We start from the raw sequence: 24,347 nt of genomic DNA on the forward strand, positions 1-24,347 counted from the left end.
TGTCTTTATTATTTTTCGCCCGTGAACTCGACTGCCTTTTTGGGGGCCTTATCATATTTAGAAGTTGAGCAAAATTGGTGTGCACATGGGAACTGGCAAATTTGAGATATTAAAGGTTTCATATTCGGCAAAAAAAATGGCTCACCACCTAACACCTTTTTAGGCCATGCCCCTCACACCGTAACACCAATTAACATGACATTTGACACGTTCAGGCTCTACAGAGTGTGCTCTATAAAAATTACCATTGGAACTACAATAGTCTGCATAGAAAAATGTTCTGCCATTTTTAATTTTGTGAAACACAACTGACATACCCTGTACCCAGTTTAATTAAAATCAACCAGTCGGGGGCACTATAGTAGGGCCCTATGATTTCTGCGATGCAAAAAACGTGGACGGAATCGCGGAATCTGACAACGAAAATGGAATCAACTGTAAAACGCAAAATTCCATGGAATTTGTCAAAATCTGGATACAATTTATAGAAAATCAATGTTTTCTCTAACATTATAAGCATTTTTTTCCCCTTTTTCAGCTTAGGTGCGGTGACAAACACGTTGTCGAGAGTCTCTGTGTGTTAGTATAATTATGTTTTCAACATACAACTTTCCAACAAGAATGACTCGACCTGCAAGAATCTGTGTGATGAGCAGCTACAAACAATCTCACATCAGAAATGTTCAGAAATGAACTCATTCACAACTGAAAGTGTCGGATTGTGATGTGATTGCACATATGTGACCCACCACGGCAAAACCAGCAACAAGTCAGGACGAATTCCCAAATCAATCACTAATTTTTTTTTCAAAATTAGTGATTTTCGTTTTTTTGCAGAATATGCAAGTTGAGATCATGAAGAAGCCACTCCATGTTTCAGATAACAGTATTGGTTGCCTTAAAAGTATACATTTTGTATTTGTAGTTTTGGAAAAAATCTGCCGTCTGTGAAAAAAAAAAAAAATCTGTGTCTTTGCTGGGGCGTGTACGGCGATGCAGTTAATTTCCATACTGATCACCATTTTTTTTTTTTGCCAATTCTGAAAAGGAAAACAAAGAAGTTTCACATCATGTGTCAAACAGCTGCACGTTAGAAGCGAAAGACATGGCTAATTATACAGCGTCCGTGTCGGCTGCAGCGGAGGAGCTGGAGCGGAAGATATCAGACGCTATATCTACGGTTACATTTCAACGGGATGAAGACAGCGAAATGGAGGAAATCCGTAACTTTGACTGCAAATGCTACAGAAGAAGAAAGGAGAACATTCATGTAGCGACAAACTTTCTCAAGAGCTTATGTACAGCATACGAATGGATTCTTTAGCTGCCGAAAGAGAGCAAACGGACATACAGTAGTTACGTCGGAGATGACTGCATCCACCAAAAAGCCGCAGACGAAAAGAAAGTCCGCCCGGACCTCTTATTTCATCGGAGCCAACGAAGTCTGTAGGAATACTTTTCAGTTTCTTATGGGGTGAGTTTCCGTTAACATCCAAGTTCTACTTTGCTTAGCTAGCTAAGCAAGGTCAGTACTGTTGTTTTAAAATTATATGCACATCGAAACTAAGCTGTAATGGGAGGTTTTTGGCTCGTAATGTGGGCATCTGATTTAACAGTAAGGTGCCAAGGGGCCTGTTGGCATTGCTTGAATTGACTGTGATGCTAATGAGTTAGCAACTAGCCTTCCTGAGGACAATAGGCTAGCTGCTAAATCATTAGCATTAGCTACTTAGACAGTGCCTGTTAGCATGACACATGATGTCAACTTCTTTGTTTTCCTTTTCAGAATTGGCAAAGACACCCTGACGGATATAATCAAACACTTTGAGGAGAATGGGCCTGGACTAAATTCACTTAATTCTAGTACTGACTGTACTGTAGGATTTTTTTGCCTCCAATGTTTACATTGTACACTTTAAGCATTTCCATTTAATAAAGTACCTTCTAATTCTGATCAGTCCAGTAAAGTGCTTAACGAAAATAGCACTACATCAACATTAACTACATGATAACTGCTTTTGATAACCATTGTTCAAACCACTACAATACTTCTGCCCTGCAGGCTAACAGATACCAGATATCACTAAGTGACATCTGTAGGGGGAGGGCTTGTCTGAATGAGATGCAAATGAGCACCATTGTGTTTCCTTGCTCACCAGGGGCCTCATTTATAAAGCTTGCGCACGCACAAAACGGGGCTGGAAACGTGCGTACGCCACTTTCCACGCAAATGTTGTGATCTATAAAAACCAAACTTGACGGGAAAGTGTGCGTACCCGTAAGAGAACTCTGAGGCATGCGTCCCGATACGCACATTCTGGAGACTGGAGGGGAATCAGCGACACAGCGCTGTGGTGAACTGAAGTCAGATTGTATAGTAAACGTGTGAAGAACTATTATAATTTTGATGACTCGCTCACATTTAATTTCACTCCATATACGTTAGATCCAAGTTACTAGATGAACTCCAGCTTTTACTGAGTGCTATTTTTTCATAAACACCTTCTTTTAAAATCCAACTCGTATCTTAAATCGAAATAATTTTGAAATATTGAATCAGCGCTGAGTCACCGCAGGAGACGGCCCAAATGCATGTGATACAGGATACAACAAATACCCTCCATTAGATCACTGCAGAACACAGCGGGAATAACTAAATATTCTCCTTATTTACTGTGAATATGTCATCAACACACATAAATACAGCCATTAAGCCATCATATAATTCTTACACTTTATCCTTGTTTTTAAACCACCAGAGCGCATAGGAAATGCGCTATAATGAGTGCCACGCTCGTGCACGCTCAGTCGTGGAGTGTGGAAAGCGCAACTTTACCGAACTTCAGGAGGCAGACTCCACCCGGCAAAGGTGGTAGAGTCCCCAGCATGATGAGCCTCGGCCCCCTGCCCGACTGGAGGGGTATCAACAGGGCGCAAGAATCCATGAGGATGTCATGCGGCGTTTGTAAGATAAGGAAGACAACAATCAATGTTCATTTTTAACGTATTCTTTTATTAATATGGCAATTTCTTGCATCACAGTGCGCGTTTGCTGTAGCTCATCTGCAACGTTGTTGATGGCGGCAATTGTGTCTAGCTGAAGTTGCCGGACGGCGTCAGTGAGCACCCGACCGCTTGATATGCTATGCGCCCGGGGTGCACTGCTGCTTTGCGCCGGATCCGGACGCTGTGCCGAGGGCCCGTCACCGTCACCCTCCTCTACGTCACGCTGCAGACTCTGGAAGGACAGAAACTATTTAACATTTTGTTTTATATACAATAAAAGTTTAAAATCTGTTTATCCTTATACTTCTGGTCTCGGTCGCGTCTGTGTCTCCCTCCTTTTCGGACACAGTCCCCGTCAAAGTCACATCAAAATAAAACTTCCTCAAATAACGCAAGCAATACATTGAATACATGTTGGTAAAGGAGCAGAAAGATGTAATTTACCTTCAGATCGGAAGACTTTTTCGTAAGTTCCGCCACCGTCCGCTCCGTCCCACTGACGCCGTTGACTGCAGCAGCAATGTGTTGCCACTCGCACTGCTTCTTTTCATTCGTGATCTCGCTGCTGTGGCCACTAAATAAAATGATTGTCCGTGCCTCCACCTCCCCAACAAGTGTCTCTTTCTCCATTTCTAAAAAGTTACGTTTCTTTGCTTTTTTCTGACCTGTTGCTGTGATTCCCCACACGAAAACAATTGCATGCCGGCTCATTAATATGGTAAAAAGTGGGCGTCTACAGGGCGGGATTCAGGTACGCACACTTGTAGGTGATTCTGTAATTTATAAAGGGAACATTGCGTACAACTTTGGCTTTTGGGCCTATGTACACTTTTAGTAAGGATCCTTTGCACAGTTTTATAAATGAGGCCCCAGGTGAAGTGAGGTGAGGTGAGATTTGCAAATCTTTCAGGCCAGTTTTCTCAGTGAACGGTTTTCAGAGAAGCATACATTCAAATGGCCACAACTTCTTCAAATATTATCGGATCGGTTAGACATCATTGGAAAGCTTAGAAACTACACTTTCAGAATCTGTGAATAACAAAATGCCCTGAGGTCGACTTGTTCCTGGTTTTGCCTTGGCTGGTCACATATTTATGCACATGTGTATGGTCTCTGAATGACAAAGAATTAGAATTCAATCTACTTGAATGTTTCTTCAGTAAATTTCTGAATTTTGATTAATTAACCTCATGATTAGACAACATTTGATGGAAAAAATTGCTATAAAATTGTAAAACAGAATTTAGAAAAATAAAAATGGAAAACAGAATTTAGAAAAAATAAAACAGGAAAACACGGGTTTTAGGAAAAAAATTAAACGGAATCTGGAAAAGAAATTAAAACAGATTTCATAGGGCCCTGCTATAGGAAATCAGTCATTTTGGCCCATTTTAGGCCATTTTTGCAGTTTTTGCCGATTTCAGGGTTTGTATTTTAAAAAACTCATGATTCATACCAAACTCACTGATCCTGTTCTAAAGACTTCAACGATGAAAAATTATCAAAAGGTCTTACATAAGTCAAAGGGCATGGCCAGGACGGCTCCATGAATTCTGCTCTTTCGCCACAAGACTGGAAGCTGTTATAACTTCAGTGTACATTGTACAATCTGGTCCAAACTTCACATTCACTCAACATGTCTGAACTGCAATATTGACTCATAGTCAGAGCGCCCCCTACTGGCGAGAGGAAATGTCTTTACACTTATGCATTCCTCCCAATGTGTTGACCTAATCCACCTAATTTGGTCAGAAAAGCCTCAAGACGTCGATAATGATTATTGTTAAAGATTGGGAGGATGCCTTGAAAGCTGTTACCGCGCCGAAGCTTTGTCGCCATATAAGAGGAAGTGATGTTTCCAGTGGATTGCTACTAGGGGTGAGTATTGGCAAGAACCTCACGATACGATACGTATCACGATATCACAATATTGCGATATAAATAAAGATGAAATTACAAGTACCTGTATATGTACATTAGTTGATATTGGTCAGAAGACAAATTGAGTAAAAACTATTTCATTCAAATTAGCCTCTCCATTTTATTAATTCCCATGAAATTCACTGGAATAAATATTGAAAATATAATGAAAAAGGATTAAGTACCCTGAGTGACAATGCACAAAATAATAAATAATAATAATAATAAATAATGTTTCTTCTTTTGTATCATTGTTTGAACACTGAACTGAAGAGGTCATATAAAAATAATGTAAAGGTATATGAATAAAGAAAACATACAATAGGAAAATAAAGTGCACACAATCCTCTTGTAAACAAAATAAATAGCATACCTAAACATTTGGACACATGGTGTTTCCCAACTCCCCCATATCACAGGCACACGCCTCAAGCTAGGCATACGCTAAATGACGTTAGCAGTTGCTATCTAGTCATGCTACGTGTCCACAGGGGCGTTTTTAAACGCTAGTTGACGCGCTGCTCGACTTGCCGCCTCGTGAACGCTCTCGAGAATCTTTTAAACTGACCGTTGTCGATCTAAAACATTGTTTGTTTTGCAAAAAAATCGACAGAGCTCGGATCCTCCTGTCCAATCAGCACGCAGGGCTGTGTTCGTGCACACACAGAGCCCCTCCCCCCTAGGGTCGTTCCACTATCACAGGGGGAGGTGGAGGGAAATAGCAACAAGCTTCCAATTCCTCGGTTAAAAACCGAAACGAGGAGGTCCAAAACAACCAAGGAAAAGAAAACACTGGTGGAAAAGAAGGAAAAGAGAAAGATTGTGAGTCAACATCGGACCCGCGTTTCAAAGGTGGCGTGATCTAAGGGATTTCAAAGGGCATGGAGTCGAGGGGAAGGAGCTCGGTAGTCGTGGGGGAGGAGCGTGAGTTGTAAACATTCAAAATCTGGCAGAGTGCCCTCGATCCGCCGGACTTGCCGACTGGAACTTAAACATTAGAAAATTTGACTGAGTCAACTCCATCTGCCAGACTTGCCGACTGCAGCTCTTCGGCTCCACCTACCGGAGTGGAAGTCGTACTGCATTCACAACGCGTCTAAACATGAATCTTTTTTTTAATTTTTTAAATCCATCTTTGGAGTTGAAAAATCTATATTGTATTGGGCGGCAAAGTATCACAATATATTGCCGTATCAATATTTTTACCAACCCCTAGTTGCTACTGTCCCAATGTCATGAAACTTTGTACACCAGCCGAGAATGATGACTTTAAATTATATGGTTATTAACAGATTAATATTGCGGCACAGGACACCCAGGGACGGGGCGGTGGCCGGTTACCCGACTGCAGCACTGGCAGAACCAAGCCCTAAAGAACAATTACTTACGAAACATCATCGTCACTTGTAGTGGCCATTTTGGCTTCAGTCAACACTATATCGGACAAAGCGAAGCTTAGGTCAACCCTGTGGGATCATGGTAGTGTTTATAACTTTTTAGACTAAAAGTAGTGTCTGGTTTGGCAATACTGCAACCAGACCCTCTTATGTGTTTAATTTTTACCTGCACCGATAAGGTTGTTTTCTGTTTGTCCAGCTGTACAACGCCTTGTGTCGGTCACTGCAAGTTGTGTTTCTCTCCATTTTAACTCCAATAATTTAACAGTTATATTAATCTTTTCATCGGCTTATTGCCGCTACGTTTAAACGCACACTATTTCTGCTCCAACAATCACATCTCTCTCCTTCTCTTCCTTGCCTTCTCGCTAAATTACAGTTGTATCTCGGTTAGCAACTTTAACAGTTAGCTTAGCAGCTACGATGGCTGCTCTCCTTCGGTTCTCTCCTGCCCAGTGTGTCTAATGTTTAGCTACTTTCCCGTTTCTAAACGTAGCTCACTTTTATCTTGTACTTCATGATTAAAACTGAATTGAATGTGCAGTTATGAGGATTCGTTGAGACAACTAGCAAAACGTTTTGCAACATTTACTCATTTACTTCCTGGGTAATTTAGATTTCTAAATTGTGCTTGGTTATCAGCCACCAGCAACGTGGAAAATACATTGTTATTTCACTAGTGCCTTTTTACTGCCTGTTCGTTGCGGGAGCATCACGCCTTTTTTGCGCCCCGTCAACTTTGTAAACGCTACCAAGACAAAAAAATGGGTGACAAAATGTTACGCCTCTGAGACGCTAAAGGAGGTTGTCACAGAGTGGCATCAGAGGCAAGCCAGCATTCTTTGTGAACGGAGCTAGCCGGCGAGGCAGAAAAGACGTGACGTCTTTCGCCAGCTGTGTGAAGTCTTTCTCGTTCCGCACTGCTGGGATGCTTTGTAATCACAGACACCGTTGAGGTATTACGCCACAAAGCAAGTTCTCTATAAACGGTGCGATCGCGGCATATTTTTGACTCCTTTCCATGATCTGTGTGTCTCCGTCCAGCTAAGTACCTCTCTCAAACATTGGACACCAGTTCCCTTTTCTTACAGTAATATAGTCGACTATTGGAAATTTGCCCTACACCTCGGTCAAATTCTTTTTTTGTGTGCTTTCTTTAAATTTGTTTTTGCTTGGGACTGGCTTGGCATATGAGACAGGAGTCAGCTGGTGCTTGTACTCAGTAGAACTGCAAGATTTCAAACCGGGGTTACCCGTTACACTAGTCTGCAGGTTGGCAGTAAACCATGAAATGTCATATGAGCTCCAGTTTGTTTAGCAGCAGCTGAGAGAAGTTACGTTTTCATAGACTCAACACATGAATAAAGTATATCTTAGTTTTTTTTTCATGTTCAAGCAAATACTGTAGTATTAATTACTATAAAGTGTTTCTATTTACCGAATGCATGAAATGTTACTCTGTCAGATGGTGTACACAGAATATATTTAAGTATATAATAAATAGTCTAGTATTTAACGAAACAGTACTGTTAACATCAAAATCAAAACAACATGCAAATTATGAATAAAAAAAAACAATAAAAATGTCATTAAAAGTAAAACCAAACAACAATGTTTTGAATAAATTATACATTTATGAAGCAAATTAAATAAATCACTTTTGATGCAATATTTATGTTCAAGGTCACTTTTAATGATCCTAACGACTGATTATGTAGAAAAACAAAGAGACTAAATTCACAATCGTCATCAATCATTTTGAAACAACTTGGGTTGTATTTCAGGATCAGGAGAACGGGTAAAAGTAAGCTGTGAGCTAAGGTGAATAGAATTGGGTTTGTGCTGCCAAAAACGAATTCAAATCTCGTCTAATCTCTTTTTCTCCAGTGTGGAGTGATACAGGTGACAGACGGACCTGGCTGTGGCTCTGGGTCACACCTCAGCAGGGATCAGTCTATTTGTGTAACCCTTTTAGACTAACTTAAATAAGACATCTTTTAATAATCTCCTACGTGTCATACGACTGCAAAGACACTCAGTCAGCATGAGAATGTTTACGTACAACAGCCCTTGTGCCTGGGAGTAAATATCCAAGTGCCTTACCTTTGCTGTTGTGTAATCCACCACCTTCTTTGTCGTCAGGTCACACTTGTTCCCAACCAATAGCTTGTTGACATTTTCACTGGCATAACGGTCGATCTCCTGTAGCCACTGCTTGACATTGTTGAAGGACTCCTGAAGCACGGAAAAGTTAAAAATGACTACTGAGCTAAATATACAACAGGACATCAGAAGTAACATTTTATAGTTTCTATGCAATAGTTTGGCACTTTTTTGACACACACACACACACACACACACACACACACACACACACACACACACACACACACACACACACACACACACACACACACACAGTGGGGCAAAAAATTATTTAGTCAGCCACCGATGCAAGTTCTCCCACTTCAAATGATGACACAGGTCTGTAATTTTCATCATAGGTACACTTCAAATGTGAGAGACAGAATGTGGGAAAAAAAATCCTGGGAATCACATTGTAGGATTTTTAAAGAATTTATTTGTAAATGATGGTCACCTACAAACAAGCAACATCTCTGGCTCTCACAGACCTGTAACTTCTTCTTTAAGAAGCTCTTCTGTCCTCCACTCGTTACCTGTATTAATGGCACCTGTTTGAACTTGTTATCTGTATAAAAGAAACATACAAGACCATTGATAATCTCTCTCGATCTGGGGCTCCACGCAAGATCTCATCCCGTGGGGTCAAAATGATCATGAGAACGGTGAGCAAAAATCCCAGAACTACACGGGGGGACCTGGTGAACGACCTGCAGAGAGCTGGGACCAAAGTAACAAAGGTTACCATCAGTACACACTACGCCGACAGGGAATCAACTCCTGCAGTGCCAGACGTGTCCCCCTGCTTAAGCCAGTACATGTCCAGGCACGTCTGAAGTTTGCCAGAGAGCATATGGATGATCCAGGAGAGAGTTGGGAGAATGTCATGTGGTCAGATGAAACCAAAATAGAACTTTTTGGTACAAACTCAACTCATTGTGTTTGGAGGAAGAAGAATGCTGAGTTGCATCCCAAGAAACCATACCTACTAGGGCTAAACGATTTATCATTTTCTGACCGAAATTGCGAATTCAGACAACCGATCATGTGATCGCCAAAGCTGCGGTTTTTGCAGCGCTCCTGACTCACCCAGGATCTGTTGTCAACTATTTTACACATACATGCCGTCTCCCGACCATCCTGCCAGGCTCACAAATCAGACTACTCGTGAACAGGTCACGCTAACCAATCAGTATTAACCTGCTCCGTATTTGTAATTAGTCAGAAATTACTTCAACTGGACCAGAAGCGGAGTTTAGGGGATTTAATCGCCAAGAAAAAAAGCACGTCCGTCATTTGGGAGTATTTCGGGTTTGAGGCTGCAGACGTGCACCAGAAACGGGTACTGTGCAAAACCTGTCGCGCTAAAGTTATAACATCCAGCGGAAACACAACCAATATATACCGATGATATAATCTCCCGCGAGAGGGTGCATTTCACGGCAGGGGCGCTGATTGCGGCACAACACCGGCACTTGAAAAATCACCACACGACGCGTGCATGACGAAAAAGTCAGGTGAAAAGTCCGGTAAAAAGTCCGGTGTCTATGATGATCAGGCCCACTGTAGCAAACAGACTACAATTACAGCATCTTTTGCCAGTGTAACTCCGTACGATAAGAGCAGCGGAAGACATCGGAAAGACGGATTTAAAAACCTCCTCCGCACGCTGGACAGATATACGATTCCCTCCCGCACCGACTTCTAACAGGTTGCCGTCCCACAGCTATACGCGGAGTGTAAAGAAAAAGTGGTAAGCCATAAATGAATGACCCACCTATTTTAATGTCTGACATATTTTTTAGAATGGTCATTTTATTTCAATAACAGTTTTTGTATTTGATTTACAATTAAATACATTTTTTTTAAGTTAAGACAGTCAAAGATGGCTCTTTTAGTTCATTTGTAATAACTGCCATTGGTCAAGGACTTTAAAGAATGAACATGCATGTTCCTTGTTAATAAATACACCTGGAAGCAATTTTTAACTTTAGTTTTCATCCTTGCATTAGAGTAATAGCATTCCATGTTTTAATGTTACCAGACCTGCAAACTCCTCAGAGGAAAAAAGGTGACAGTGTCACGGGGGGGGGGGGGGGAGGGGGGGGTTTTATGGTACTATGCAAATGACACTAGTCTGAGCGTGACTTAACAAAACTCAGCATACTTTCTCAAAAATCATTGTCAAAACATCCTTGAGGCTTACAAAAAATATTTTATTTACAACTGCCACAATTTATTTTTTTTGTCGCTTAGCCTTGACGAGTGTTTCGCAAGCTCTCTTGCGTTGTTTGTTCCACAGGCAGCAGTGTTTCCCCGCGTCCCATTCATTGTCTATGTGAAAAGCCGTGCAATGCATTCTGGTAGCGTCGCGGCGAATGTCGAGAGACGGCGCGCGAGTTGGCCGCTTCTCATTTGCATAAAGTTGAAGTGAATCTACTTTATGCTAATCAGAGGCGCCGGGCCCGACTCGCTGCCTCGGGAACGCTCGCGAAAATCTTCTAAACTGAATCTTGTCGATCTAAAATAAAGACAGATTCAGCAACTGCATAGCTTATTTCTCGCTTAAAATGTTTTCAGAAACACCTTTCGGTGAACTATTTTCGTAAAATAAGAGAAAGTTTCCAAACGAGCCGCCGTGTTGGTCTGCGTGAACTCCGGAGCAGACAGGACAGCTGTGAAAGCGATCGTCCAATCAGGTGCAGCCATGAAGTGTACTCGTGATTGTATGAAGGAGAGCGCCTGTCAATCATCCTCTAGTGGCCGCCCACCAAGCATGCAATAGAGAAAGATTCTGAAGCAAGTGCTGAGATTCCGATTGGCCCAGAGAAATGTCAATTATAAGAATTATCCAATAATTGTTCGCAATTCTGGACCCCCCCCAAAAGAAAACTCTCCGGTTCTACACGATCCACGTGGATGACCAAATTGACCAAGAAAACGGCGATTGTCGCCGAAAAGCGACAAGTTTGCAGCTCTGTGTTACTGTACATTGTGAATATTGCACTGAAGCTTGATTTGAAGGAAATCGTGAATCAAATCGAAATCGCAATATCTGCCAGAAAAATCGCAATTAGACCTTTTCCTAAAATCGTTCAGCCCTAATACCTACTGTGAAGCATGGGGGTGGAAACATCATACTTTGGGTCTGTTTTTCTGCAAAGAGGACAGGATGACTGATCCGTGTCAAGGAAAGAATGAATGGGGCCATGTATCATGATATTTTGAGCCAAAACCTCCTTCCATCAGTGAGAGCATGAAGATGAAACATGGCTGGGTCTTCCAGCATGACAATGATCCCAAACATACCGCCCGGGCAACGAAGGAGGGGCTGCGTTAGAAGCATTTCAAAGTCCTGGAGTGGCCTAGTCAGTCTCCAGACCTCAACCCCATAGAAAATCTGTGGAGGGAGTTTGAAGTCGGTGACAGCCTCAAAACATCACTGCTCGAGAGGAGATCTGCATGGAGGAATGGTCCAAAATACCAGCTACAGTGTGTGCAAACCTTGTGAAGACCTACATTAAATGTTTGACCTCTGTCATTGCCAACAAAGGTTATATTACAAAGTATTGAGTTGAACTTTTGTTATTGACTAAATACTTATTTTCCACCATAATTCCCCACATTCTGTCTCTCACATTTGAAGTGTACCTATGATGAAAATTACCGACATCTGTCATCATTTTAAGTGGGAGAACTTACATAATCGGTGGCTGACTAAATACTTTTTTACCCCACTCTGTGTGTGTGTATGTATGTATGTATGTATGTATGTATGTATGTATGTATGTATGTATGTATGTATGTATGTATAAATATATATATATATATATATATAAATCTCCTTCTCGCCCCTAGTGGGGTGGTATCTGTGTCATCCTCAAGCTCGGGTCCTCTACCAGAGGCCTGGGAGTTTGAGGGTTCTGCGCAGTATCTTGGCTGTTCCTAGGACTGCACTCTTCTGGACTGAGCCTTCAGATGTTGTTCCTGGGATCTGTTGGAGCCACTCTCCCAGTTTGGGGGTTACTGCCCCGAGTGCCCCCACTACCACGGGGACCACGCTAGCCTTGACCTTCCACATCTGTCCCAGCTGCTCTTTCAACCCTTGGTACTTCTCAATTTTCTCGTGTTCCTTCTTCCTGATGTTGGCGTCAGCTGGGATCGCCACATCTATCACCACCACTGTCTTCTGCTCTTTGTCCACCACCACTATATTCTATTATAGTATATATATATATATATATATATATATATATATATATAGGGTTGCACATCTCTGTGATAAACGATTCGATATGCATCTAGATACACAGGTTACGATTCGATTAAAAAACGATATCCTTTCATTAAAGACCAATTCGATTCGAATCGATTCCATACAGTGTAAGAATGATACGATTTGATTCTACGCCTAATATTTGTTGTAGATGTTTTATAAAATAAAGAAGCCAATTCTATTAAAGTGACAGTACAATAGTTTCTTTTCAAATATGTAAAATACCACATATCCCCAAGCATTGTGGCTGTATGGCACAGGCAAAAAAAAAAAAAAACAGAACAAAATCACATGTCAATGTATTTATTTTTAGACATGGACCAAAAAAATGTCTGGCTGAATCGTTGGATGGCGGTCACAGGACAGTGTCGTGGACGCTACCCGTGCGAGACACCAGCGATGGACAATCAAAGCCATCCATCTCTCACATGCGGTCGTCGAGTGCCTGCGGTCAAACGGCAGCGTCGCAGCCGCCTACCTGTGCTGCGCCCGCCTCTCCACCTCCACCTCCTCCATGTTCCGTGTTGTCCCTTGTTTATCACTCATACAAGCTAGGCAGCTACGGCGTTTCGCGGGCAGCTTCAGCTCTCGCGTTGTTTTAGAGACGCTGGTGTAATGCCGCCTACCGCTTAAAAGTCTTGCAATACCCAATCCATGACTCTATAACCGATTCATCTAGGAATTCATTGATCATTTGTATCGATTGAGGAGGCTGCTACCAGCCGTATCTCTCACTTGTTGAACCAAATATCCGGTCGCATCGGTTTATCGTTCCCAACCCTAATATATATATATTAAAAAAAAATCTCCTCCTCACCCCTCGTGGGGTGGTATCTGTGTCATCCTCAAGCTCGGGTCCTCTACCAGAGGCCTGGGAGTTTGAGGGTTCTGCGCAGTATCTTGGCTGTTCCTAGGACTGCACTCTTCTGGACTGAGGCTTTAGATGTTGTTCCTGGGATCTGTTGGAGCCACTCTCCCAGTTTGGGGGTTACTGGGAGAGTTACTTATATACATATATATATATATATATATATATATATATATATATATATATATATATATATATATATATATATATATATATATATATCCTGAGCCAGAGTTGTTACTAACTTAAGTTTCATAACCAGCTGGCTGACAACAAGACAGGAGATTAGCTTGTCAGTTCATTAGGGAACTGACCAATAGTTGTAATGGGTATAACTGGTGTGTTGTTATACTGACCTGGTCTGTGACATCGTACACTACAATGATACCATGAGCACCCCTGTAGTAGCTGGATGTGATTGTACGAAACCTCTCCTGACCCGCCGTATCCCACTGTCAAAGGAAAGAGATCAATGCAGTTGATGATGACTGGCGTTGATGGTCAACATTGACAAACACAAAAGCAAAACAGCGTTTAATGGTGTAGAAGAAATGTGTACAATTCTTATTCGTATCTCATACTAATATTCCTTTCTCTCGGAACATCAAATGTCCTGCTGAGCTGTTTTTTTATTGTGTTTAACCCTTGCCGTCTTGATGAAAAGACTCTTTCATCTTTCCCTCTTCCTGAACTGTCTCCGTAACATTTGTCTCACATACATTGATCAAGGCCCGATGGGTGACCCCTGTAGTGACATCGTCTTGCTGTCCCGAGAACAGTCACACCTTGTAGACATCCACAGATGTCTCTTCCTCTGCAGAGAGACATGTGTTGATTCAATGCAAATCACTCATGACGCCTTCCTTTTTGTTCTCCTGAATGTTCCGTATAAATCCACCTCGGCCAGGCCATTCGAGAGACTGGATCTTCATGGATACACTGTGAATTTCTTTTCTCCACTATCAGTGATTAAACCTCATTTGAACCAGCCACAGAATTGGACCTGAAGAGTTTTTCTTCCACAATGGTCAACACAAATGTTACCAATTTTTTTTTTTTTAAATATCCTTACTTTTGACCATTAATTGGAAAAATACAAATTCAGTGTGTTGCAGCCATTCAGTTTTTGTATAAATGTGCATTATTTTAGTTGTGTCTTAGAAAGTATTGTTTTTATCCTAGAATATTTTGTTTTATGTTATCTGGTATTTTAGTTATTTATGCACGTTTCTTCCATTTTCTGTTTTGGACGTTTGGTATTATGTATTAGGATTTAGAGTACATCATAGAACAGAAACAGCTCTGGTGAAAATTACAAATTCCAATTCCAATTACAAAGACCTTCTAATTTCTTCTGACAAAGAAGTGGTTTCTGTACTTGTCCTGCTATATCATAGTGCTGCGTTCGACACCATTAACCATGAGATTCTAATATGTAGACTAGAAAACTGAATTGGCATCAAAGGGACCGCATTAAGCTGGTTTAAGTCCTATTTATCCAATCGATCTCAGTTTGTGCATGTCAAGAAGAATCCTCCAGGCACACTGAAGTTAAATACGGTGTTCCTCAAGGTTCTGTGCTCGGACCAATTATTTTCAACTTATATATGCTTCTTTTAGGCAACATTATTAGAGGACACTCGATAAAATTCAATTGTTATGCTAATGATACTAACGAATGAGAAAAAGACTTATAATACTGCTTCGCGTGTTTTAGCTTTAAGTGGTGGAAGAGGTTACCGGTGTTTCCACCTGCTGCAGCAACAGTCGCGCGACACTCTTTGCAGAGTATCGCTTTTTGTTCGTTGTCAGATTTTCTAAATCCGAAAAATGAATGCTGCAGCGCGTGTTCCGACTAAAACTAGAAGGACACAGTTTACCTGTATTAGCTTCTCTGCACTGGCTCCTAGGGTTGGGCGGTATGACGGTATTATACCGTGTGACGGTATAAAAGTGTCTACCGGTAGAGATTTTGCAATACCGTTTATACCGGAGAAAGCTTAGATGTCTGCGGCATTGCTCTGAGTCACTGTAATTACACCGCCTCGACACACGGGGCACTGCAGCAGACTGCTTGCGTGGTTGCATGAGCACGACAAAGAAGAAACAGCTTTACCTGAGTAATAACAATCATGGTGGAGGCGGAGAGTGAACGTCACAAGGAAACGGAGGCAGCGCGACCCACCCATGACGAAGAGGAGGAACTCGTTCCGAAAAAGGGCGCTACGTCTGTTGTGTGGAATTTTTTCGGATTTAGAAAATCCGACAACGAACAAAAAGCGATACTCTGCAAAGAGTGTCGCGCGACTGTTGCTGCTGCAGGTGGAAACACCGGTAACCTCTTCCACCACTTAAAGCTAAAACACGCGAAGCAGTATTATAAGTCTTTTTCTCATTTGTTATTTTTATTTCTTATTAAGATGGAGCTCTGTGTTAACATTTGCACACACACTTTAGCTTAAGTTAAAGCTGGAGTTCAAATGTTTACTAGACATTTGCACATTCTTTGTGGCTTATTATATTATTATACTTTCTTTAAAATAATGTTATGCTGCTGTGAAAAAATTAAAATAAAAGAGGTAAATGATCAAATGCGACAGTAAGGTTATTTTTAAGCCATTAATTGAATATACAGGGGGGAAAACCATACCGTGATATATACCGTTACTGTGATATGAAATTATTCATACCGTGATATAAGATTTTGCTCATACCGCCCAACCCTACTGGCTCCCAGTAAAATCCAGAATAGAATTTAAAATCCTTCTCCTCACTTACAAGGCTCTTAATGGTCAGGCACCATCATATCTTAAAGAGCTCATTAAACCCTACTGTCCTGATAGCGCACTACGCCCTCAGAATAACACGTTACTTGTAGTCCCTAAAGTCTCCAAAATTAGAACAGGGGCCAGAGCTTTCAGTCATCAAGCTCCTCTTCTGTGGAACCATCTTCCGGTTCTGGAGGCAGACACCGTACCCACATTTAAGACTAGGCTTAAAACCTCTCTCTTTGACACCGCTTATAGTTAGGGCTGGCTCAGGTTTGCCCTGAACCAGCTCTTAGTTAAGCTGCTATAAGCCTAGACTGCTGGTGGATTTATTTATAGTGACACAGTGAGTGAGTGAGTGAGTGAGTGAGTGAGTGACACAGTGAGTGAGTGAGTCCCTCTCTCTCGCTCTCTGTGTATGTTCCCCGGGATTCCCTGTGCTTTCTCGCCTAGCAGGTCTCCCTGGACCGTGGTGGAACCGGATCCGGACTGCACCGATGCTCTGGTCTTGTTTGACTCTTACCGCCAGTATTTTTAAGGCGGCTGACTATTATTAAAGTACTCTACTGTTACTAACTTGACTACTCCCGGGGGTAGTCTGGCTTTGCTTTCTGGTCCAGCAGAGTCCGCTGAGGTCCGGACTGATGAAGATTGCTAACTGGCCTGATGCTGTAAACACCATATTGTAGCTCCACCTGCTCGCTGTCTGACTGCTCAACAACTACTGCTTTTTCGTCTACGGTGACATGGTTGGGATGGATCCATCTCGGTGTGGCTGTGCCTGCTGTCATGGACTACTACCAGGGTTTCCCCCAGTGCTTTACAGGTCTGGCGGGCCGCCAGGCTAAGCGTCGCTTGTTTATTTATTTTAAATCGTTTTTTTATGCAATAGTATCAACAGTAGTCAGGGTTTCCCCCAGAAAACTTGCTAAGCCTGGTGGTATGGCCGCTAGAGAAGCCCACCGGTGGCCCAACGTGTTTTTGTATATATATAAAAAAAATTAAAAAAAGTTGACAGGAATAATAGTCAGCCGCCTTAAAAATACTGGCGGTAAGAGTCAAACAAGACCAGAGCATCGGTGCAGTCCGGATCCACCACGGTCCAGGGAGACCTGCTAGGCGAGAAAGCACAGGGACTGCGGGGGAACATACACAGAGAGCGAGAGAGAGGGACTCACTCACTCACTCACTCACTCACTCACTCACTCACTCACTCACTCACTGTGTCACTATAAATAAATCCACCAGCAGTCTAGGCTTATAGCAGCTTAACTAAGAGCTGGTTCAGGGCAAACCTGAGCCAGCCCTAACTATAAGCGGTGTCAAAGAGAGAGGTTTTAAGCCTAGTCTTAAATGTGGGTACGGTGTCGGCCTCCAGAACCGGAAGATGGTTCCACAGAAGAGGAGCTTGATGACTGAAAGCTCTGACCCCTGTTCTAATTTTGGAGACTTTAGGGACTACAAGTAACGTGTTATTCTGAGAGCGTAGTGCGCTATCAGGACAGTAGGGTTTAATGAGCTCTTTAAGATATGGTGGTGCCTGACCATTAAGAGCCTTGTAAGTGAGGAGAAAGATTTTAAATTCTATTCTGGATTTTACTGGGAGCCAGTAGGGTTGGGCGGTATGAGCAAAATCTTATATCACGGTATGAATAATTTCATATCACGGTAACGGTATATATGAAATTGTATCGACTCTGGAAATTTTGAGCGTATTCTAGTCCTGCTCAATGTGTTAAGTGTCCTGAGATGACTTCTGTTGTGATATGACACTATAAATGAAACTGAATTGAATCGGTAATTGGATAATTTAGGTGTTAATTATGCAGACTGGCTGTAAGTTTGGATTGGTCACTTTTAGTTTGTACGTCACAGGTGCCACTTATTAGTATGTTGGGATTGCCATGGTAGAAAGATGTCAGGTCTAGTGGTGGTTGCACATACTTTTTGGACCACTTTCGCTACTGTGCAGTTTTCGTGACATATCATTTTGGAAACCTGTTGGATTTTGGATCATTGCAAACCTCATTTATCACCCTGGAAATACAGCAACACTATATTTTCAATACAGTTGTTGGAGGTGCGTAGGAATCCAGACCAGCTCACTAGGCCGACGGCCTTGTCAGACACTTGGAACTTGGCTAACTGGAAACTTTAGAAAGGCCGTGACACAGTGCTTAACTGTTTTATTCTAAAAAATAAAAGGTTGTTCATCTGGTTTGAGAAACAGTTTAAAACTACAGACACCAGCTGCAAAAAAAAAAAAAGAAACTAGAGTTTTACAGATATACATATTCATATTCAGTAGGAGCTGAGAGCCACATACAGGGTGGAGAAGTCAAAGTATTAAAGGTATAGTTCAGAATTTTGGACATAAGACCTATTTTCCAAGTGAGCCGGTGTGTTCGAGACGTAAGGAGACGTTTTCAAGAAATTTCATTCAGTTCTTCTAGTTGCCGAGTTCGCTTATGCTATGGCTGGCGCAAGTCAATCGTTCTTAGCTAGCATGGCATTAAAACAGTCTTGCCCACTCCACAGTGCACCCGAGGCAAATCCATTGTAACGGCCGACTATCGATGTACATATGTGTTGATAGAATGTTTGAAATAAAACCAACCTTGCATTTTTAAGGATTTATGTCTCAGCAGCAGCAGCAGCAGTGTCAGTGTTTCCCCTACCATTGTACAGGCCTGGCGGCGTGCCAGGCCAAGGAGACCTGCCGCCAGGCCAAAAAAAAAATCAATATACCAAAAATAAGCCACCTATCAATTAATTCATAAATCAATAATCATTTACATTAGGAGCGCCTCCGCGCAGCACAGCAGACTTGCTCCGCAAGACGAGCGGCTGCAACAATCCTCGCCGCGCGCTCCCGCTACGTTCTTCTTCCGTGTAATTTACGCGCTTGATGTTGTTCTGATGCCGTTCCGCCTCGTTAAACCACCACGATGTAGCTTTCTACTTTGGAAACACGGAACGTTGACACTGTATTTTGATAATCTGTTGCACTCTTCAGACTCGTGGTGTGAGCGGAACCGGTCCATAGGGTCCATAATATTTATTTTATTACATTACATTATTATTTATTTTTACATAATAAAAATGCCGCTGTGTGTCTCCGTCCAAAACCCGCCCCGCTCGCGCTGTCTGCTCGCACAGATCCGCTCGTGCGCACATGCGCTGATGCAGGTCGAGTGTTGTCGAGAAATATAAGCAGAGACGGCGCTCCTTAAAAACAACATCACGCCATGTGTGTGTAGTATTAGGACGTGATGACGTATGTACAACCGGCCAAAGCCCGTTTGCCCCCCCTCCCCGGGGGGGGGATTGTTTTTGATAAGATGTGGAACTTTGAGTTAACTGCTGTTGAGTAAACCTATAACTTATATTTTACTTGATAAAATAAGACAATATATGCACTCATATGTCGTTGTAGTGTTTTACAGTATCTGTAGCTATTAATGTGATGCTCATCATTTTCCAGCCATATTTTTCTGGACCCTGATCATTTCCATCAACCAGCACCTTAATAAGTCACTCTCTCCTTGTGATCTTGAATACACTCTGGTTGAACAACAATGTTGAATGCAAATATAATAATTGCAGAATTGCAGACTGCTTGCTGTGCCACCTGACTTAATCCAACTGCACCAATACACCATCCCACACGTCTCGTCTGTTTAGGGTTTTTTCGGTGGGTACCACCGGGCCTGAAAAAAATTCTAGGGGAAACACTGAGTGTGTCATACTTCCTAGTAGGCTATGGCAGTGGTGGAGTGATATCACCTAGCACTTATAAGTTACCGGTTCTATAATAGTTTGTTTACCTGCTGTCATTGCTACAGACGCAGAGTAGCCTGCAGTGCTAGTTTCTTCAATCTCACAGAAATGGACACTTTTGGAGAATATACTGAAACTTTTGAAGACTCTGATGAGGAGTTTTTTTCCACCCAAACCCAACTGTACCTGTGCGAGCCTGAATATACAGAGGAACAATTGCGCGAGAGGGATGCTCAAAGGGCAGAACGTGAACGAGCGTAAAAACATAAACATAAAGCGTAATGTTCTTTATGTTTTGGTGACCCACCTCTTACCCAAACAGTAAGGGATGTTGATTCTGCCTGTAGAATTGTTAAGTACACATTACAATGAACTAACAGAGCAATTTTCAGCCTTCTATCACTATTAGAAAAGAAGTTATGGGCCTCCAAAAATGCCAACAAATGAAATGCGAAATTCCAATGTGTCAAAAAGGGGTGTGGCACTTGAAATTCAAATGGACGCCACGGGCAAACCATTTGAGATATTGACCTGAAACTTCAGATTCCTTTGTTTGGTAACATAAGGCATATTTTCACCGCTGAGTTGGCATGGAATGACCCTATAGCATAAGTGAACTCGGCAACTAGAAGAACTGAATGAAATTTCTTGAAAACGTCTCCAGACGTCTCGAACACACCGGCTCACTTGGAAAATAGGTCTTATGTCATAAATTCTGAACTATCCCTTTAAGAGGCAGACCAACACATTGTTGGTTTGGGATTTGTTGAACATGAGAACAACTTCAAATAAAGGCAGAATAATCCTTTCACGTTTCCAGTTGTACAGAAGGAAGACACAGTTCCCCTGTCCTGAAAAGGTGCTTTTTGAGCGAGCCATGGTTACTGAAGAATAATGGTATGAAAGGTAAGTCGTAGATTACTTACAATCTGAAGTTTAATGGTCTTTCCATCTAGTTCTATGGTTCGTATTTTGAAGTCCACACCAATAGTGCTAATGTAACTTTCTGTGTATGTGTCATCCTGCAGAGAGAGAGAGAGAGAGTCACACACACATACAGACACAGACACACACATGCACGATTAATAGAGAAAATAAAATCGGCAGATTCATCGACAACGAAAATAATTGTTAGTAGCAAGTAACAGTATACAAACGGGAGCATGTTACAGTGAATGATTGAGTTACAATTTGTTTTTCAAGCGTAAGCATCATATCCTGTTCAGCATAACTTTGTGTCTTATTGAGTTAATCAGTAACCCAGTTAAGAGAGCAAGGATATATTGCTGTCCAACTGAAGATGGTTTTCAACAGTCTGCAGGAAATAGCTAAGCTAAATGCATAGTTACATCTCTAAACACTTAAGAATAAACTCTGCTTAAGGAGAACATTTTGTTCATATGAAGATACTGTGTGCCATCTTCGGGAAACTTACTGCAAATCGGAGAAGAAGGCAAGACTTTCCAACACCAGAGTCACCAATCAGGAGCAGCTTGAATAAATAGTCACTGTAAGGGGGAGATCAAAAAAGAAATCTTGAATTAGAGGATATTGAGAACATTTTTTAACCAAGTGAGTGAATTACAGGTTACCCAGGGCTCCAGACTCAGCACTTCGACATTAAACGCAACTTAATCATATTTTGGTAAACACTTGAGTAATATGTATTTGTATTAATAGTTTATAGTTTCAATGTAAAGCAAAATTCATTAAGTCAAGTAGTGCTTTAAGGGGGGGGGGGGGGGGGGGGGGGGAAATCACATCAAAACAAACAGACAGAAAATAATCAATTGCACCGGAGATTGACAATAACTTTTAAATATGTCTGCCAGACTTAACTAATCATCAGCTACTACAAACAATGCCATTTATAAATTATCTTTTTATTTTCCATTCAGGTTCAGTGTTTCCCCTACCATTGTACAAGGAGACCTGCCGCCAGGCCAAACAAAAAAAAATCAATATGCCAAAAATAAGCCACTTATCAATTCATTCATAAATCAATAATCATTTACATTAGGAGCGCTTCCGCACAGCACAGTGTAGACTTGCTCAGCAAGACGCGCGGCCACAACAATCCCCACCGCCCCCTCCTGCTACGTTCTTCTTCATGTACTACGCGCTTGATGTTGTTGTGATGACCGTTCTGCCTTGTTGAACCACCACAATGTCACTTTCTACTTTGAAAACTCGGAAAGTTTACAAGGAAAACATTGTATTTTGATAAGCTGTTGCACTCTTCAGATTTGTGGTGTGAGCGGGACTGGAACTTTTATTATAATATTATTATATTATAATATAATTTTATTATAATGCCGCTGTGTCTCCGTCCAAAATCCGCTGCGCTCACGCTGCCTGCTCTTACAGATCCGCTCGTGCTCACATGCGCTGATGCAGGTCGAGTGTTTACCAGAAATATATGGAGAGACGGCGCTCCTTCAAAACAACATCAAGCCATGCGTGTGTAGTATTAGGACGTGATGACGTATGTACAACCGGCTTTGGGCCGGAGCAGTGTGAATGCAAAGCGGCGAGGCACAGTACGGATCGCGCCCTTAGGCAGCCTATGTTGATTAAATAAGGTTTGTTTTTTGATAAGCTGTGGAACTCTGAGTTAACCTATTTCTACCTGAAATTCTATGAACTATTAAACTGTTAATCCATTCCAGTTTTTTTCAGCTTTTCCCCAAAATCCGGTCCGTTTTCCAGCACACCTAGCGCACACCTCGCGACCTGTCCAGCATCCCCTAAACAACAACAAGACGGACTTGTCTGTGCATGTCCCACTAAGAATTTAAAGTTATCGATAAAAATGTCAGCTGTGTGGGATTATTTTACCCTAAAAGACGACGTTTGTGTGTGGTTAATTGACTATTTATTTTCTACTCAGGTTTTCTGTGTGTTTTGCTTTTTTTATACAGTTTACAATATTTGCACTCATGGCTTTTTAAGCCTTGGTTTACACTCTTGTTGTTCAAGAGCAGAGCACTAATGCCAATTCAGTTTGTGTGGTTAATTGACTATTTATTATTTTGTCTATTTTGTGTTTATTTAACCCTGTTAAGACAGGGTCAGCTTCTCATTACCAACCATTGTGGATTATTCAAACTAACCTAATTAAGTTGGCTAGGAAAACACCACCGCATTTCCATACTGAACTATGTTCTGCTCTGATCTTAGACGAGGTGATACATACCTCCCTCTCCTCTGTGCGTGCACTCAATGGCTCTTGCGCGCACTCCGCGCAGCGCTAATTTGCTAGCATGTAGCTTGTCCCAGTATATTCCTTAGGATCCAAAGGGGGGTGAAGTTAGAAGCGACCAAGCACTTCCACGTTGTCCCTATTTAAATACGGTTACGTGAGTAGTTACACGACCCAAGTTTGGTTACACAAAATTAAACATGCAAATTTTTCTAAGCGGATAACAAGGATAACTATATAGTATGGCGGAATAACAACTGGAAGCACTTCGACGTCGGCGCAGTAATATCATCACTCAAAACATGACGGGACTATATACCTTCTGCTTGTTTTCACAACCCTGTACGATGCACGTTATAACCATGATGTTTGATTGTTCACAAACTATCTTACTACAACCTGATGCTTCCTCAACTGTGCACAAACTACTACAGGTAGTGCAGGCGACGGCGTGCAGGTCACGTAGGTTCTATTGACGGAAGTAAGAGGGGGAGGGGAGTGATGATATTATTGCGCCGACGTCGAAGTGCTTCCAGTTGTTATTCCGCCATACTATATAGTTATCCTTGATATCCGCTTAGAAAAATTGGCATGTTTAATTTTGTGTAACCAAACTTGGGTCGTGTAACTACTCATGTAACCGTATTTAAATAGGGACAACGTGGAAGTGCTTGGTCGCTTCTAACTTCACCCCCCTTTGGATCCTAAGGAATATACTGGGACAAGCTACATGCTAGCAAATTAGCGATGCGCGGAGTGCGTGCAAGAGCCATTGAGTGCACGCACAGAGGAGAGGGAGGTATGTATCACCTCGTCTAAGATCAGAGCAGAACATAGTTCAGTATGGAAATGCGGTGGTGTTTTCCTTTAAGACTAAAACCCTTTTCAACATGAGTCTGACAACAAAATAAGTAAATATCTTTAATCTTTAATACATGCTTGGATCGGTCGGTATCGGTATCGGCCTATACTAAAAGCTACAATATCG

At 41.8% G+C, this 24,347-nt stretch overlaps 1 protein-coding gene across 1 annotated transcript in view; it reads right to left on the reverse strand.

Moving 5' to 3' along the window:
• LOC311021224 (ras-related protein ORAB-1-like) overlaps window positions 1–24,347 on the reverse strand; it is a 39,831-nt gene that overhangs the window by 751 nt on the left and 14,733 nt on the right. The window contains exons 2-5 of the mRNA XM_084021678.1: window positions 21,593–21,665; window positions 21,084–21,179; window positions 13,966–14,061; window positions 8,427–8,558 (exon numbers count right to left, since the gene is read on the reverse strand). Of these exons, the coding sequence (XP_083877804.1) occupies window positions 8,427–8,558; window positions 13,966–14,061; window positions 21,084–21,179; window positions 21,593–21,665 (397 nt within the window). The remainder of the gene's footprint in view (window positions 1–8,426; window positions 8,559–13,965; window positions 14,062–21,083; window positions 21,180–21,592; window positions 21,666–24,347) is intronic.

This window comes from Eutrigla gurnardus (assembly GCF_963514095.1).
Source record: "Eutrigla gurnardus genome assembly, chromosome: 11".
NCBI lineage: Eukaryota > Metazoa > Chordata > Actinopteri > Perciformes > Triglidae > Eutrigla > Eutrigla gurnardus.